Source organism: Sabethes cyaneus, chromosome 2 (assembly GCF_943734655.1).
Source record: "Sabethes cyaneus chromosome 2, idSabCyanKW18_F2, whole genome shotgun sequence".
NCBI lineage: Eukaryota > Metazoa > Arthropoda > Insecta > Diptera > Culicidae > Sabethes > Sabethes cyaneus.
Window position 1 is genome coordinate 55,545,863 of NC_071354.1, and position 19,235 is coordinate 55,565,097.

Genomic DNA, 19,235 nt, shown 5'->3' on the forward strand with positions numbered 1-19,235 from the left:
CCACCGCTCTTAATCTAAGAAATACGTATTGAAATTCTATGTAGAGACATCAAAAGAATGAATTTCGTGAGCAACGGCCCTTATAAGTATAAATATCCTATTTTTAGTAACATCTCTGCGAAATTTTTGGTGATCTTGTAAAATCAATATTACTACAATCGCGTTTCCCGAAGTGTACTACTGCAATGAAAAATCAACAACAATCTAGGTTTTTATTATACTAATTTTGCTTTATTTCATCACATTTCCCGCAACTGACGTTCTCTAGCGAAAATTGCGCTTCTGTGCTTAAAATTATGGTGGCCCAACCATGACTACACAAGTGGCCCGACCTTTACAATAAGCGCTTTTGTGGCATTTACCCCCTTACCCCCTTACGTCATAACTGGATGGGATTTTTCAATATCCTTCGAATACAGCACAACACACTTAATAAATTTTCAATATTTATCCCGATAATTGCATTTCATTAATCATTTCTTGAAGAAAAGTTAACTGCACCTGCAAAACTTTTTTTGTATTGATTCAATCATTGAATTCAGTACGCGTGTTTTGAATACACGATTGAAACTCACAATATTGTGAAAAGTTAGCTGTCACAGTAAGAAGTTTTACATTGCTTGTATATACGTATCACGAGTTACTAAAACTGAAAAAATCGTGGTGGCCCGACCATAACAGTGGTCCGACGATAACGGCATTACCCTACTTAATTCAACAATTTTCTAGATAACAATAAGCTCTATAGGTGCCACATACATAACTTTTTCTAATTTAGCTTTACTACCAAATAAGGAATACGGCCAAATAAAGAAAAATAAGTAAAGTCGGAATAAAGAGCAGGACATCTCTAGATTCCAAGTTGATTAGTGTTTGGAACGATGATAGAAGCTCAATTGGATCTAAAATTGACCAGAGAAATGAAAGAATATGCTTTTGGAGACATTTCTACTTGTACATTTGTACCCGTTAACGATTGCGTCTGTTTGTTTCTTTCTTTATTTATCCACAATAGCTACAAGCTACAACAATGTGTTTTCGTAAACATTTATGTGAACAACTTTTCTGCACGCGTGAAACATGCGTCTAATCGTGGCCTTTTGTGCGAAACTTCTGAACAGATGCAATTTTTTCGCTACATCCGGAACGGAAAAGTTTTGGTTTGCGGTTGAGAAAACCTTGCTCTCGCTTGTTATTTTGAACAACCGTTTTGGGTCAAATGTGCTTCAAAACGTTTCATGACACGAGAAGCCATTGGCGAGAGGTGCCTAAAAGCAAAGCTCTTCAGACTTTTTAGTGTCAGGCTTCATTTGCGGTTTTTTTGCTCAGTATATGTTCTTTAGACTACAGTGCCTCAGCGAAACAGAATTCGAAAAAATGGTGTATAGGGCAATTGTAGTGTTAATTATTATTTACAATATTGAACGCTTCGAGAACAGGGCTCGATGTTCTCGAGTGTTTTGAGTACGTTAAATTGTTTAGCACCTTTACCGTTCAGCCACCCCGTTTTTGTGGAAGAAAGTATAGTTTAATTTTTTTTTATTTATGACACAATGGGGTTGCTACCTCGGTCTTTTTGCTGCCAACAACATTGCAATTCTCTAGCGGCTCCCATTATAGCAAGGGTCGACGTATACCTATTGTTTGCCAAAGGAAGTATATGGTTTTTGTTCAAAACACAAAAGTTATAGCAAAATTTCAAAACATGTTTTTGTAGCAAAGAAAAACGTGTCCCCGGTTGTGAAACACCTCGGAAAATAGTTAGAAAAGAAAAGAAAATATAGAAATATCGATGGAAAATCAAAAATTATAAACATTTATTCAAGGAAAATAGTAAAAATTCAAAATCATTGATCAATTTCTTCGTTTAATCGTCTAAATCTGAATCGCAATGAATGCATGGAAAAAAGCACGTTTCATAACGGGGCGGTGGCCATATTGCAAAAAAAATATAATAATTTTTGAGTCAATTAATTCACCTAAAATTTGTCTTTGTGATGAAATAGAGGTTCAAAACTAAGCTTGTATGCTTTTACCTGACCTTTTTTATTCCATTTGGTACACAAAATAATCAATTGCAAAACATGCGAAAAAGCTTTTTTGGGTGTTTTTTGCAAACATTTTTCCTACAAAGCATTGTAAATGTTGAAGTTTGATCGTTGTTTGCTCAAAAGTTATATTACTATGAGACTAGACGTTGGTAGTAACTTGACAGCACTAGACAGCATAATAAAAACGTTAAAAATTACGGATGTTTCACAACCGAGGCCGTTTCACAACAGGGGACAATCCCCTACATTATAAGCGCTGCTTCAATGATACTATAAACACCTTTGTTTCATTACTTTTTTTACCGTCCCCTAGGTCGATTGTTAAAACTACCGTTATGAAAAGTTAATGAAAGGTTAATTATGAATGACTTTATTTGCTGGAATAATGGTAGTATATGAAAATTCATGCCATTAACTAAACTCACTTGCATCCATTGCATGCTATCAACTTTTTCGGCACTAAATAATTGAAATCGTCAAATTACTTTCAACACAATATCTATCGACATATTTGTTGTTTGCTGAATTCGGTTTGCTGAATTTAACCGAGCTTTCAGGCCTCTACCAGCAGAGTTGAACGGTGGCCATAAAGTTGAATGCGTCCAACTTACCGTTTAATTGCCGACTTAATGTTACAGCATTCCAGGTAGTTCCGTGCAATAAATAATGTCATGCCATACCAATGAATGTGATTGTTTCGTACGCACGTCTTTCTTCAAGTTAGAGTTGCACACTAACATTGGTTCAAAATATATAAACATGATGATGAATTACAATCGTTGTAACGGGAGAAGTGCAAAGCAAATACCAACAGCTGACTGACCATGCATTTATCTGTGAAATTTATTACTTGTAGAAAATTGCCTATAATCATGAGCGAACTAAGAATTTCTAGACACATCGAAACAGAGATTACTTCACCTTATTTGTTATTTTACCGGCTATGGTGATGAGCTCTAAGCAGTTAACCAGATAGCTTTGTAGGTAACCTTACATAAAATTTACCGATTATATACCGTCAAACACAGAGGCGTCTAAAGTTCATAACTAAGGATGACATACGCTATGCAATAGGTTGTTTATCTATTGCGGTTTTTTTAATTAAAAAATTTCCGGGTAAAAATCGTAATGTGATGCATCAAATCTATACAAAATTTCATCAAAATCAAAGAGTATCTTGCCAACCTCTTTCTATAATTTGGTGTCAATTCAATCAAAAAGCGCGCGTAGGTGGCGTATCACCTTCACCAAAATGTTATACAACTTTCATTCACATTTTCGGTGGAGACCAAACTATCATGGAACGAAACAAAAACAAATCCGTCCTTGACACTCATTACTATTCTTGATGCAGCGTCGACTGGCCAGCAAAATGTATAGGTACACCTTTTGCATCCATTAAACAACGTGCATCCTACACGCTACAGCACTGATGGCCGACATTGACCCTCTTTCCTGACTCCAGTTGGGGTGATGCGAATCTACTCAGCAGTGTTGGGTATTTGGCGAGGTTTGTACGATTTATTGTTATCACAGAATACATTGAAGAATCGGTCAAACTTGTACAGTTCCACTAATATACGACTTATCTTATTTATAACATTTCTTAGAATATTTTTTTGCAGATTAAATTTATAGTGACATTCAGTTATATTGAAGAAAAGTAATGGCTCAATGGCTAAACAGTTTGCTTTATCCATGAGAATCAGATATGTCGCGTTCCATTTAATATTTACAAGTAGAAACAGAAAAAAGTGACAAAATATGTCCGACAACTTTTGCGACCTAGTTTAGGTTCAATTGGTTTGCACACCATTCTCGATCGAAATGGAAACATCTAAAAATTTTCTTCATTCAATTAAAATATCCCATTTGAACATTTACTTTTTCAATTACACTGCACGGTTAATCGACCTTAATGGTCAATTAGCCAATACAATTCTTCAAACTCGAACAGATTCCAAGGTGTCCACCATCAGTGCTGTAGCAATGCGATCGATTCGGTGTGAAGTGCAATAGAATGCATTGCCTCCATTTAGGTTCCACCTAAAAATTGCGATCAGAGCCATGAACCATTCTGGTTTAATTTCTCCATGAATGCGCTCACATATACACTCCGTTCGTATGGTGTTCAACGGCATCCAGACTGGAGGCGATTCAAATCTCCGAAACAGATTTTTAACAGCACAGCGAATGACATTTGTCGTAACAATTTTTTTCTTTAGTGACATTGACGCAAGCGTTGCGGTTCGACAAGCTTGAATGGCTTTTTTATTAAACACTATTTACAATAAATATAGAACCAAAACCTTCAACCGATTTGGATGAAGTTCCAATTTTTTCGATACCAATGAATCATAATTTTTATCATTTATGGGCTGCTCATAAATTAACCAGATATCCTAGGAATAATTATTTTCTCATAACATTTAGAAATAGCTCCAATAAATAAAACAATCTCACTGACTAACCATTAACCTAGTTGCTTGCGGTGCTGCAACTGTTGTAACTGCTGTGTTGCTGCATAGAGTTGTTTATGACTTGGCGCCTAAAACAAACAACTTCAATGACCAGAAAATGACGGAACCTTTGCGTCGCGGGGCGTGCCGTGCGGCACAAGCTTTTAACATGGCACACACCCTGTCGTATGACACCCTGCGGTTCAAACAATTGAATGTTATACAATTTGCTCCAGGTGAATGATCCCATTTGTGTTTAAAACTTGTTAATTGTTGAATGATCATACGTTGTACAGAGCAGATGATTACCTAACTAATATTTTGTTTTGACAAATGGAAATGAACGGAACCACTTGAATGCTGTTCGAATAGAATATATGTACTTTGAAAATTGTTAAAGTGTAAAATCTAAAAAACTATTTGTACTACGAAGCTTCGAGTATCTGAAAATTTGGAAATCGGAATTTTCGACCAATCTTCGGTACATTTTATAGGATAATTTTGAAAATACCCAGCAGCATCAGAAGATATGGTAATAAATTTTGTACTAGCAGTTGACAAACGTCTACTAAAGATTGCACTTTCTATTCGTTCAGACACATGTAGCAGATGGAATGCCGCTACAAAGCTGCGCGAGTACTGCGTGATATTCGTTCAGATACGTAGAACGTACAGCTTATACAGCATAGCATTATGTTAACGATACGCTTCACTACTTCTGCCAAAAGCTTGTTTTGCTTCGCATGCACATTGCGTTGCGAGTGTTAGCTAACGCTTTTCTTATGCCTTAGCATACGAAGTCGCTTCGGCTATCACGGAAAACAGTAGATAAAGAGAGTCACGAGAAAACCGTCCGAAACTAGGATGGGTACTTCAGAAATTATTCGTCAACATTGAAAAGATCAAATGATGATTCTTAATCAAGATCTGTCTTCTTTTGTCTTGTCTTAAGATTACAAAATCCATGTAGTCGATGTCACGAACTCTAAGAGTCGACGACAAAATGAAGGTATCAAGGTATTTTGCCACATACCAATTTATGACGTGACGATGCGAACTATTTCTAACAATACATAAATTGTAAGAAAAAGGAATATTTCAAGCTAGACCGAACAAACAACCACGGCTCGGTCGTTCGACGCTCGTCGAGAATACATCGAGATGAGATGTTCGTTGACTGCATCATCCTTTTGCCGCGTCTGCTTGGAACTTAGATCACTTCGATCCTCGACAAAGTATTGATGTTTCATATTTTAGGGAAGAGTTAATAAAGCATAACTCAGTAGCTTTAGTGACGCAGTCAAAACTATTCCGTCGCAGGACTTGCCGCTGTTCTGGCTTATTATATACGATCTCATAGGAAGCACTTTCGAACCACTTTTGCAGGCAAGTCTTTCCATGAAACAAGGTAGATTCTAGAATACTATCACAGTGGCCTTTTAACCCATCCTTCTGGCATGCAAAAAAAAACAAGATTCTATCGTTGTCTGACTGTGTCAATGTATCGTTTTCGGAGAAACTGCAAACTGTGTGCCCCGTGCCATACTCGTACACTCAGGACGAATAGGGCGAATTTTGTTTGCTGATAGAAACTGGTCGGCTACGAAGAGAAGCTTACATGGAAGTCGTTGTGCTGAGTTTAGTGAACTTCATTTTAGACATTCGCTCACAGTGCAACAAGACTGGTGTGTGCTGCCAGAAACCCAGTAAATATTTGTCGCACGACGTCAGACAAAAGTCGTCCGACAAAAGCGAAATTTGCTTGCGGCGTTACAACGTCGGACGACAAATTCTTACTAGGAAAGCTCTACTATACTACTATAACGAGAAAACAGAGAACTTCATGATTCTTGAAACGTTGCGTCTCAGCGTCCGATCCACTGATACCAGCTTAGCGGTACAGTTCGGTGAGTGTGAAACAACTTACTGATTTACTTCAGTGCTCACCACAGTCTGCCACATTGTACTACCTTCACTATATCAGATAATTTGTATACTTGATACAGCTCGAGATTCATGCGTCTACGCCACATTCCGTTTCTTTAGCGTCTATGATTTATGTTCGTACAGGGCCACTGGGACAATTAGTGTCGTGTGAACCGCCAGTTTTGTACGAATTTACAAACTATGGGACTTCAGATGACTACCTAACCGTAGGAAGCCCGTCTCGCGGTTGTAACCCGCTGTTTTACTTCGCGACTTACATCGATGTCCCATGTCACGAGCGTACCAAGGTATATGAATTTCTTCACTACTTCATATCGTTGCCCATCCAGCTCCACCTCGGCACCAACAGCTTTCGGGCTCTCGCGTTTCCTGCCAACAACCATGTACTTCACGCGTTAATGGTACGTCCCAATTTTGCTACTTCCTGTTTAAAAGGTTGAGGGTTCTCACCCACTAGTCTGACGCATAATTTGGACACATCCATCGTCGCACGAATCAGCGTAACTAATTTCATCGGAAAACCATGTTCTAGCATTAGCTACCACAGCTCATTTCGTTTCACTGAATCATGCGCCGCTTTAAAACCCACAAACAGATGATCAGTCTGCAAGTTGTACTCCCGGAACTTGTCTAGTAATTGGCGCAGGGTAAACATCTGATCCGTCGTGGAGCGACTCTCACAAAAACCAGCTTGGTACTGGTCGGCGGTGGACTTCGCTAACGGTCTCAGACTACAGAACCATATACGGGAAAGCGCCATATAGATAGAATTGGGCAATGTAATGCCTCGATAGTTTTTACACTCGAATCTACATGAAATCTTTTTTGAAAACAGGGCAAATGAGGCCATGCAAACACTCCTCCGGCATTCGTTTTTCCTCTCAGATCCTCTTTTGAACGTTCCTCCCCATTTGTCAGCTTCTCATTTTTTGTCTACCCGGCCACTTTCTTTACGGAAATCTCTATAAAACCCTATAAAGAAAGAGAAACAAAGACATTTTTTCCTATTTGCACCTTCCGCTTTTAACAATGGCCACCCCACCCATAGGAAATGTATAGTTTTGTTATTGTACTTTTCTGAACACAGCTTTTTATTTATTTATTAGTTTAGTACTGCATACTATCCTGAAATCTGAAACATGCCATGTAAAGCTGACCATGAGAAAAACATGATGTTTTTAGATCAACTCCACACTGTTTGAATGATTATCCCTGTGACTGAAATAGCGTCGGCCAACAACACTTTACAGTAATGATCGAACACTTTTTGGACGAGTCACTTTGATTCGGTGCATAATTACACTACACATAATTTACAGCTGCGAGCATTGCAGGTTCGTATTCTGATTTTTTGTTGTTGTACGGATAAATTGTTAGTCATGTGGGCGTTACTCCCCCTCCCTGTCCCACCGTCACTTATGGGAGAACCGTGCAAACATTTCGCAGCCTCTCCCTGTTATGAAACCCCCCCCACCCTTTGTCAACCCCTTCAGTTCTGATTTCCTTATGTCAAGGAACATGGATACCAAGTTTGATAAAGATCAGTCAAGGCATTTTGGAGTTATGGTCTCCCCCCTTTATAAGCCCCCCTCTATTTTTTTTCTTTGTCGACCAAGGTGCAGATTCCCTGATGTCAAGGAACATGTGTGCCAAGTTTGATGAAGAACCGTCCAGGCATTTCGGAGTTACGGACTCCCCACCCCCCTTTGCCGATCCCGAGATACAGCGTTTTAAAGCCCATTTTAATGTAAAATTAAGAACAAAATAAATTTTTCTTGAGTCAGTGATTCTCTACGCAGTGTAAAAATACCTTGGCATATCGGAAAAGCATTTATACAGTATATAACAAAGTTTTTCTTAACTGTGTTGCCAACATTTCAGTTTTCTACAATAAACAAGGAAGGTAATAACTCACGTCTATTAGTGAGCTGAAAAATATTTTACAAGGCTATGGCCAAACAACTAACATGTATTTTACCCCTTTTTGAAGTATTATCCCAAGCAACCAAAAGTTCGAATTTCAGTTAAGGAACAAACTTGAAAGTTCATATTTGGTTCAAATTTAGTTCCGTAGAACTTTCTTGCTGAACAACCAGACACCACATTTGTAAACCGAACTTCATTCTCATGTTAACTTCATTCTCAGTACCGTTAATATCTGTAGCAACTTGAAAGTCCAACATGCAGCTCGAAAGTTCAACATACAACTTGAAAGTAACTTAGAGTTCGGATAATGGTGTCTAAGGAAGGTTAATAAGCTTTATGTCTATGGAGGTATAGCTTGCTAAGCAGCTTTACTTGTAATTAACCGAACTTCAAAGTTGCCTCGAGTTCGCTGCATAGAGCGCTAAGCAGCTTCTGAAGAAACTTTGGCAAAAGTTTATAAAACAGTAGTTCTATTTTTATACTTTTCCATTTTCTACCTCCGCCTCCTCCTAACTTTTGTAAAGTCGGTTCATGCGATTAAGATAGACTATTTAAAAAAAGCCTAACTAACACCGACCGCTACTGGATTTGAACCCGAGCGTTCCTCGTTGCATGCCTATCCTGATGCATTGCGCCATCTCTGACGCCGCTAGTGACATGAATTTTGCCGATGAGTTGTTCTTAAGTGTAAGTTCGTTTCGGGGCTGTGATAAATGAGAAATTAGCACATCGAGTAAAAACGATGCAAATCGCATATTCCAGCAACGGAGCAGTGGTATGCGTCTAAGTTACCGAAAAGAAGTACTCGAGCTCAAATCCCCGAGGTTTGTGTTGGTGGTGTGTGGTAAGTTACAATAAATTAATATTTATAAAAAAACAGTCGATTATTAACCGAAATTATTAAATACCTTAGTTTAATGAGAAATGTCATGAATCTGCAAAACAGGAAGAAGTGGGAAAATATTCCCCTAATCTTTTTTATTTTGAAAATTATTGGAGTTTCTTTTTGGGCTGAACAGTGTTCTATATAGCGACTTAAGTGAACTTTTTGCGAACTTTCTAGTTCTGTTAGAAGTTACTTTGTAACCCTTCGAAGTTTAAACATCAAATACGAACTTGAAAGTACGGTTAATTACCTAAAAATGAAGTTGAATAGAGTTCTATTCATGATCATTTCGTTGGCTGATTAAGCCAAAAATCCCCTTTTATCGGAACTTTTGGTTACTTGGGATTGCCTCATCTAGCGCTATAAATCAAACGAAAAGCTGTAAAGCTAGCCACACTGTTAAGAAAAACTTTGTTATATACTGTATAAATGGTTTCCCGATATGCCAAGGTATTTTTACATTGCGTAGAGAATTACAGATTCAAGAAAAAGATATTTTGCTCTTAATTTTACATTAAAAATGGAGGATTGTTTGCTTTAAAACGCTGTATCTCGGGATCGGCAAAGAATACCTCGGGGCGATGAGTGATTCTTATGTAAAAAATCTGCGAAACACGATAAAATTGAAATTTTTGAGATAAAATTGTCTTCTTTGAAAGAAAAATGTAAATTTATTTTTCAAATTGAATTTTAAAATATTTGGCAGCACTGGTGCTCAAAAATAATATCTTTTTCGGATTCCTTGGGTAATTTTCTTTGTAAATGTGAAAATAGTGTCTTTCTAAACCTAATATTTCCGGAGATATAAGCAAAAGAAAATACATAACAGGTTTTGACAAAAACGGGCATTTTCCTTAAAAATGGAGGTGCTCCTATCAATCGAGGGAATGTCCGATCGGCACCAAATTTACTGAATTTTTACTTTCTGACCGAAAACAAACAATCCAGCAAAATTTGGCTCAAATCCGTTAAGGTTACACGGGTCTCGGACACTTCGCGTGGAATGACCCATATATAGAAGAATAGAAGATAGAATAGATAGATAGTGGTCAGAGTCAATATTTGGTCCTCGCAAGGACCGTACATCTTTGACATCCGAAAAGTGTCGACCAGTAATCAAGACATGCTCGATCTAAGAGCTGGAGTCTCCATTTGGATGCCTACAGGTATGTTTCCAAATATTCAGGTGTGTAGTAGATGCTACAGTCTACAGATGACCATTCCTCTGATCGCGGCGAAATTTATGATCTTTTGACCGTTATACTTGATCGACAGATGAAGGCTAGGAAGAATTCTTTCCTCCCGGTCTGCGCCATCTGCATCTCCGATGATGATTATCACGTCATGTTTTGGGTAGTCTCGATAGGTCCTCTCGAGTCTGTCGTAGAACTTGTCCTTAATATAATCGGGTTTATTATTTGTTGGAGCGTAGACGTTGATTAGGACCGCCGCTACTGTAATAGACTAGATATTTGAAAGAAGTGCCTGCAAAAGGGTCTACTGCACGGAGCTCTCTTTCCCTGGAATCGAACTTCCTGAATAGCAGCGATATCCACTCCGAGTAATCCAGCTCGTGCCGGTTCATGAAGAGTTCGGCCATTCCAGGTTCCAAGTTTCCAATCGTCAATCCATGGAGGAAACTTCCTTGTTGTTTGCCGTGTCTTATACGGACTGATCCGTACCGTACTAACAATTTCGTTGTTCGTGGTTTTTTCTTTATTCTACAATTCAATCATTCGCTTAAATTTATGCAAAGGTTCACTAAAATCAAATTATTGTTCAACACGACTAGTACACGATGCAATCGGTTCATTGCGGTCAAATTCAGTGCGGTGAAAGCGGTTGGTCAGCAGTGAGGAAAGTAATTGCGGCGAGTCAGTCTCGTCGTGTTACAGTTTTGCCACAAACAAAGCTGTTGAATTTCGCGTCGACGTTCTAAAGTTTCTAGAACAAGCAAGCGACAGCGATCGGGATACGGAGGTAGATATTCCGGATCGCGGCAAGGCAATTTACGCAGGGCCAATTATTTGAACCTCCTCTGCACTCGTTCCATTCGGAGGTTGCAACACCTTTATGTTGCGGAGTCCAAATTAGGCATGTATTTTCAAGAAGGGGATGGTCAAGGCTTTAATACAGAGCGTGTGTTTAAAATCTCATCCAATTTTTACAATAAATCTCAGCTAGCAACTCGCTTTTGAGATTATCGTTGTACGGTGACGGTCGAAGTCAGTTTGTAATCGAGAATCACACCAAGGTCATTCACATGCTCAACCCTTTTCAGGACCTAGTCGTCAATTCTGCAGTCGAAAATTATAGGCGATTTGATTCGATGAAACGTTTGATTCGTTCATATTCACCCGCTCGTTTCAAGACAGACGCAATTTGAGCCGCCCTTCACCTGGGGAACAGGCGCTTAAGTTCGCACCTGCTAGCTTAGCTGCTCCAGTATGGCCATCGATCGTCATCGTTTAACTTAGATCTGGCGCTGAATAGCTAAATAGGGGCTTGACAGAACCAGAGCTATATTTGACGCTCCTCCCATCTAACTTTCCCCATTTCATACCAATAATATTTTTTTAATTATGTGTATCATAAAAGTAAGCTATTTCATGGTTTTTCACAGTTCATGATTTCAGAAAAAATATGTGACCATGAGAAACTAAAATCGAAAAACTTATATCATAAAAAAAACACATTTTTCTGACACAACCTACTTTAGACTTTGGAGCTAAGCATAACATAAAAATTACGAAAGAAATAAAATTGTTGTCTAGCAAAGTTATTCGCAAAAATATCTCCCAGACATAACTTTTCTGAAAAAATTGAACCAATAGTTCTGAGAATAAAAAAGTTAGTTTTGAGATGATGAGCAAATGAGGACCACTCTAGCCGTCAATAACACCAAAAGAATGATCTGTTATACATTTGAGTTGCGAGAAAACTTGAAGCCTGTCTTCCAGTTTTCTATGAAATAACGCAACAAACAAGTCGAAAGGTTGCATAGTTTTCAACTAATCGAAAAAGGTAAATCGCGTAAAAAAAGACTTTACTGTAATGCGAACTTCATTTCTGACACACTGAAAGACTAACTCGTATAGTTTCACAGAAAATTTAAACTCTGGACCACTGTGCAATATTGAAAAAGGAACATGAATTTATCTAAATCATGAATTCGACGCGTCGTCTAATTGTACCTACATTGTTTGAATGTACCGTGGTTAACAAACATTCTTGGCGACGCATTCTTGTTCATCTGCATTCCAATTTTCTGATAAAGTATTTGTTTAACATTGCTGCTCACGTTCCACTATGCGTGTGTTTAACCTTTACGTCCCCGACATCAAAAATGAAGGTACTTTCAGTTACACTTTTGGCTCTATCTCATCTGATTTTCAATCGATTTTTATGCAACTAGTCTTAAAAGAACCACATTGGATTGGCCTTTAATGAAAAAATATGCTGGTAAATTCTGGTTTCATTTTCCCGGAGATATTCCAGATCGCGGTGGGATTTTTTTTGACGTCATAAGTAGCAGATGAAATAAAACTAGAAATCTACTTAATTGACTGCGCAAAAGTTATCCATTTTATTTGTAGTCACTAATAATGACTTTTACACTACCCTGTAGAGCGCTGACTTATGCCCCACACTTCAGAACATCCGTTGTCGGTTCTACCGGAACTCAAAAGTGGCCATTTGGAATTCCCTTCGGAAATATGGCAAATGGGGTATCAAATGACAGGATTTTTCAACACGAGCTCTTTAGTGGGCATTTGGATGTATTTTGAGCCGATCTGAGTATTCCGGAACATCCGGTATCGGTTCTGCCGGAACTCAAAAGTGACCATTTAGAATTCTCTCCGGAAATATGGCAAATGGGGTATCAAATGACAGGATTTTTCAACACGAGCTCTTTAGTGGGCATTTGGATGTATTTTGAGCCGATCTGGACATTCCGGTACATCCGGCATCGGTTCTGCCAGAAACCAAAAGTGGCCATTTGGAATTCTCTTCGAAAATATGGCAAATGGGGTGTCAATAGACAGAATTTTTCTACGCGAGCTCTTTAGTGGACATTTGGATGTATTTCGAGCCGATCTGGACATTCCGGAACATCCCGCGTCGGTTCTACCGGAAATCAAAAATGGTCATTTGGAGTTCTCTTTGAAAATATGGCAAATGGGGTATCAAATGACACTAAAGAGCTCTCCTTGAAAAATCCTGTCATTTGATACCCCATTTGCCATATTTTCAAAGAGAACTCCAAATGACCATTTTTGAGTTCCGGTAGAACCGACGCGGGATGTACCGGAATGTCCAGATCGGCTCAAAATACATCGAAATGTCCTCTATAGAGCTCGTGTTGAAAAATCCTGTCATCTGGCACCCCATTTGCCATATTTTCAAAGAGAATTCCAAATGACTATTTTTGAGTTCCGGTAGAACTGATACCGGATGTGCCGGAATGTCCAGATCGGTTCAAAATACATCCAAATGTCCTCTAAAGAGCTCGTGTTGAAAAATCCTGTCATTTGATATCCCATTTGCCATATTTCTAAAGAGAATTCCAAATGGCCACTTTTGAGTTCCGGTAGAACCTACAACGGATGTTCCGAAGTATGGGGCATAAGTCAGCGCTCTACAGGGTAGCGTAAAAGTCATTTTTAGTGACTACAAATAAAATGGATAACTTTTGCGCAGTCAATTAAGTAGATTTCCAGTTTTATTTCATCTGCTACTTATGACGTCAAAAAAAATCCCACCGCGATCTGGAATATCTCCGGGAAAATGAAACCAGAATTTACCAGCATATTTTTTCATTAAAGGCCAATCCAATGTGGTTCTTTTAAGACTAGTTGCATAAAAATCGATTGAAAATCAGATGAGATAGAGCCAAAAGTGTAACTGAAAGTACCTTCATTTTTGATGTCGGGGACGTAAAGGTTAATACAACATCTTCTTTGCTGGTTTTTTTTTGTATTCCACAGCCTGTTCGGTACCCAAAATCAATTTTTTTCATAATCAGCAACGAATTCAGCGAGCGTTTCAACTACTATGGCATGCGAAGTAAGTGACTCTAAGCGATTACACAAAAACATTTGATACACTAATCGTACACCTTTTTCGTAACACTAGCTGTGCTGGCGCTCTACCTCACCCAGAAGCTCAACTACGATGACGACACAGCCACCGTAATATATCACATCTTTACCAGTTTAGCATACTTCTTTCCGTTGATGGGTGCCATTCTAGCCGACAGTTGGCTGGGCAAATTCAAAACGATCCTCTACCTTTCGATGGTGTACTGCGTTGGAAGCACGGTGATAGCGCTGGGTGCCATACCGCCGCTCAACTTACCGGCCACGTGAGTGAAACTACTCTGCCGTTTTCTAACTAATTGCAATTTACGATTTTCCTACCATTTTAGGTCAATGACCGTGCTGGGACTGCTGTTCATAGCCGTTGGGTCCGGCGGTATCAAACCCTGCGTTTCGGCATTCGGTGGAGATCAATTCAAAATACCGGAGCAAGCAGTTCAACTGGCGAAATTTTTCTCGCTGTTTTACTTTGCAATTAATGCTGGTTCGCTTATCTCCACGACGTTAACTCCTATCTTGCGTGAGGATGTGCATTGCTTCGATGATCCTGACTGTTTCTCTCTGGCATTTGGCGTGCCTGCGCTTCTGATGATTCTCTCGATCATTGTGTTCGTCTGCGGGAAAGCTATGTACACGATCAACAAACCGGCTGGCAATATGGTAGTTCTGGTTTTCAAATGCATTGGAAATGCTCTGTCAACGAAGGTAAAAGAGCGTGACATAAATCCACGAAGTCACTGGCTGGACTACGCCGAAGCGAAATATGGAAGGCAGATAGTGGCTGATATCAAATCGCTTATGAAAATTCTAATCCTATACATTCCACTGCCCGTGTTTTGGGCTTTATTCGATCAGCAAGGATCGCGATGGACTTTCCAAGCGACGAGAATGAGTGGCGAAATCGGAGCGTTTACTATTAAGCCAGATCAGATGCAGGTCATCAATCCACTGCTAATCCTTGCATTTATACCGTTCTTCGAAGGATTAGTTTACCCCGTGCTGGAAAAAGTAGGTATTAAAACCCCGCTCCAGAAACTCTCATTCGGAGGTTTATTGGCGGGAGCAGCATTTGTTTTGTCGGGTTTCGTTGAGATTGCTTTGGATAAAACCAATGCGATTGTACCGATGCCAACGGAGTCTCAATTGCGCATTTACAACGGTCTTCCGTGTGATTATCACTTTAAAAGTGATATACCCGATTTCAACAATTTCACCGTGCAATCACTCGGAGCGTTCGAGGCTATTCATGTGTCCACGGAGTCGAACACAACTTTTCGCTTCACAGCAGAAACCACGGAAGCTTTCTGTCTGAAGGCTAACATGTCAAATGTGTCTGGAACATTTTATCTGAATCCTGGACACGCAGTTAGCTACTTTATCAACCAGAAAGGTAACAAAGTAAATCTGGTTGAATATACTGACTCGACGGAAAAAGATAAACGAGGGTTGCCTAGAGTGAGGATTTTGCCAAATATTAAAACCACTAAAAGAATAATGATGAAAAACACGATGATAACTGATGCGCAATATAATGTTTCGTTAAGCAACTCCGATCAACTCACCGTTGCCGATGGAGAGTATGACCTGTACAACGATAATGGAACTAGAAAAATTGCTTCTGTCAAGTTGGATCTGGGAGGAGTTTACACAATTGTATTGCATGAAGTTTTGGAGAACGAATTTGTAAGTATACGTTATTATTGGTATAGATACCAACAAAATTTAATTCTATTTAATTCTACAGACACTTCAAAGACACATCGTAACTCCTCCAAATTCCCTGCACATGCTCTGGCTGGTTCCCCAGTACGTAGTCATCACTGCAGGCGAGGTGATGTTCTCAATTACTGGCCTGCAGTTTTCCTACTCGCAAGCACCGGAAAGCATGAAGTCAGTCATCCAGGCGTTCTGGTTACTAACGGTTGCCATCGGTAATATGTTGGTCGTATTCATAGCTGAGGCTAAGTTTGTCCAGTCCCAGTCGATCGAGTTCTTCCTGTTTGCGGTGCTAATGTTCCTTGATATGGCTCTCTTTATGGTACTGGCAATGAAATACAAATACAGTGAACACATGGAGGACGACATCGAAACCGGCGATAGCAAAGAACTACCGGATAACAACATGCTAGAGGATGTTCCTTCCAAACTGGATCAAGGCCCACTGGAGAAAGGTCTGCCTACCATTAAGGCAACTTACACAAACGAAGCGTACCGAGAAGACTGAATGTTATTTGTATATTTAAATTTCGAAACGAATTTACCATTATGTTAAATTTAATTTTTAATTCATTCTTTGCTGTTTATTTTTCTTTGTTTTTTGAATGCAAATTTTCTGTCAAATAATTTCTTTAGATCAAAGAAAACGAGTCATCGATCCCATTGTACATTGAAATAGTAAAAATCCGGTTCTATGTTGCTACAAATATCACATTCTCCAGTAATCAAGTAACACTCAAACTAAAACTGCAAGCTAAACTACTTGATTTGGAGCACAGTAAAATGTAAAGTAATCACATTTCTCCACTTTCCAATTATTTTCGACTACAACATAAACGTGAGTTCAAATCTTAGCAGGATCAGGCCATTCGATGTCAAGTGACTTCAGCATGGGTTTATTCTCAGGCCCCTCATTATCCTTCCTTCATGCTGAATTCTATAGAGTAGTGCGGGGCATAAGTGCGATGTTTGAAGTTGTCATCAATTTTCGTGAGATACAAAGAAGGACAACAACATAATATATTTTATAGTGATGCAGTAACTCAATGTCTTCACATTAAACTATAAATCATCTGCGGTAATAGTGTTTTGCAAAATAAATTCTTCTTTCTTCTGATCAAGTGCAGATTCGCACTTTTACCCCACTAGCGGGGCAAAAGTGCGAATACCGGGGGGCAAAAGTTCGAAGCTAGAATCCATGAAATTAAGCCAGCCGTAGCTAACAAAACCATATTATCTTCAATCTGCGTTAAGTTTCGGTAAGGAATATTCTCAAGTTGCACCTTTTCTATTTCGCGCTGGTGTATTGCAGCCTCCGTTAGATCGAAACTTTTCCGAACGTATGTTTTTTGTTTCAACAGCGGAAACACATTGTTTTTCTTCGGCCAACATCTGTAGAGCACACAGTTTTCTGCAGATCTTTCATTTCTAGTATCTGTAATATAGTGCCTAAAGCTGTATATAATTAGCTATACATTTTTGCTTCGTCCATGAATCGCACTTTTGCCCCGTCCGTGAATCGAACTTTTACCCCGCTAGGCGCTTGACGGGGTTAGATTAAATTACGAAAAAGCGAAATATATTTTGTAAATTATTTTCGCCGTATTTTCAAAACAGATATGTGAGTGATGTAAAACGCTGCTACAAATTTTCAACAAGTAATATCCTCCTGTTGATATCGTGTTTGCCGTATAACGAAAAATTACATCAAAACCGCCCTATAATAACATTTATACATAAATGAGCAAGTATGCTTCGTAAGCAATCAAAGTTTACGTTAGATTCAAGCTGTCAAATCAGTCACCCATCCATGCCAATGTAGAAAATTTACTCGGAATCTGCACCGATAAATCATTGCATCGTACTTTTACCCCTCCTTACTCTATGACTCCCTTAAAAGCACTCTTGACAGTGCAAAAAGTCACTTTCATAGTTAAATGTACTGGTCAGCCTCACCGGGGATGGCTGTAATTGGAGACAGTACTGGCATTGAGGAGCAAGGTGGGTAAAGTAGAGCTAGCATTGAAGGAAGGGTAAACCCCACTCACGCAGGCAAGCATAAAATTTAATAAGCATATCGCTCATTCAATAGCGATTATAACAAAAAAAATGTAGTGCATATTATACAGCAAACACTCGGGCGATATCACAAAAGATCAACGATACTGGTCGCAGTGATGAGTCCACACAGAAAAAAAACGGAAATACTCTTATGCATCCTTCTTCGAAAAAGATCAAGAAATATTTTAAAATAAAAAAAATCGAGAAAAAAAGTTCCAACTTTGAAAAAATTGCAATTGTTTATAAAAATGCACTATTTAACTATTGAAAAACAATCGAGAGGAGGTACGGTATACCAATTTTGAAAGCTTGTGGAATAGTGAACACATCTGGTAGAAAGTCATTTTTTGCGGCAGCCCCCCCGCAGAGATCACATCTGTCTAAGTCTATTCGTTTTCCTAGGTCTGCTGACCTCTAGTTAGTTTTCCCTAGTCCTCGCATCGATTTAACTTTTGTTGAATACAGAGCGGCGAAGCCGCTTTTTGCGGCTTCCAAACTGAATGAGTGGTGGTTCTCCGCCAAATAGTACTTTCGGCGAAAATTTTTTCCGCGAAATAGTACTTTCCGCAAAAATGTTTTCCGCGAAATGGTACTTTCCGCGAAAATGTTTTCCGCGAAATGGTTTTCCGCGAAACAGTATATTCCGCGTTATGGTCATCCGCGAATTGGTTTTCCGCGAAATGGTATTCGGCGAAATGTTATACAATCGGTCCACGCATGATCGGCCAGCACGGAATCCAGCTTGCTGCCGCCGAAAAGTTGCAGTTGATCTTCTTCTGGATCCAGCTGAGGATTACTTTACAGAGAAACGTGGTGCCACGCCAGTTACCGCATTCAGTTAGGTCTCTATTTTTAGGGACATTTACCAATATGCACTACATCCGGTACACCGGAACAGTTGTTGTTTTCCATATATTGCTGAATAGCTGATGCATCATCTAGGTTGACAAAGATAAGTCAACTTTGAACATCTTGGCTGAAACGCAGTCAATCCCTAGCGCTTGGTTGAATTTCATGCTTTTAATCACTGCTTCAACTTCATCCCATCCAGTGATGATGCCTCAGAGTTGACGCGCTTAATGCGACGAAC

General features: G+C 39.2%; 1 protein-coding gene across 1 annotated transcript in view; it reads left to right on the plus strand.

The window, feature by feature from the left end:
• LOC128734037 (peptide transporter family 1-like) overlaps positions 1-16,732 on the plus strand; it is a 28,773-nt gene extending 12,041 nt beyond the window's left edge. The window contains exons 2-5 of the mRNA XM_053828010.1: positions 14,258-14,336; positions 14,406-14,634; positions 14,698-16,051; positions 16,113-16,732. Of these exons, the coding sequence (XP_053683985.1) occupies positions 14,258-14,336; positions 14,406-14,634; positions 14,698-16,051; positions 16,113-16,592 (2,142 nt within the window). The 3' untranslated portion in view covers positions 16,593-16,732. The remainder of the gene's footprint in view (positions 1-14,257; positions 14,337-14,405; positions 14,635-14,697; positions 16,052-16,112) is intronic.
• The last annotated feature ends 2,503 nt before the right edge of the window (positions 16,733-19,235 follow it).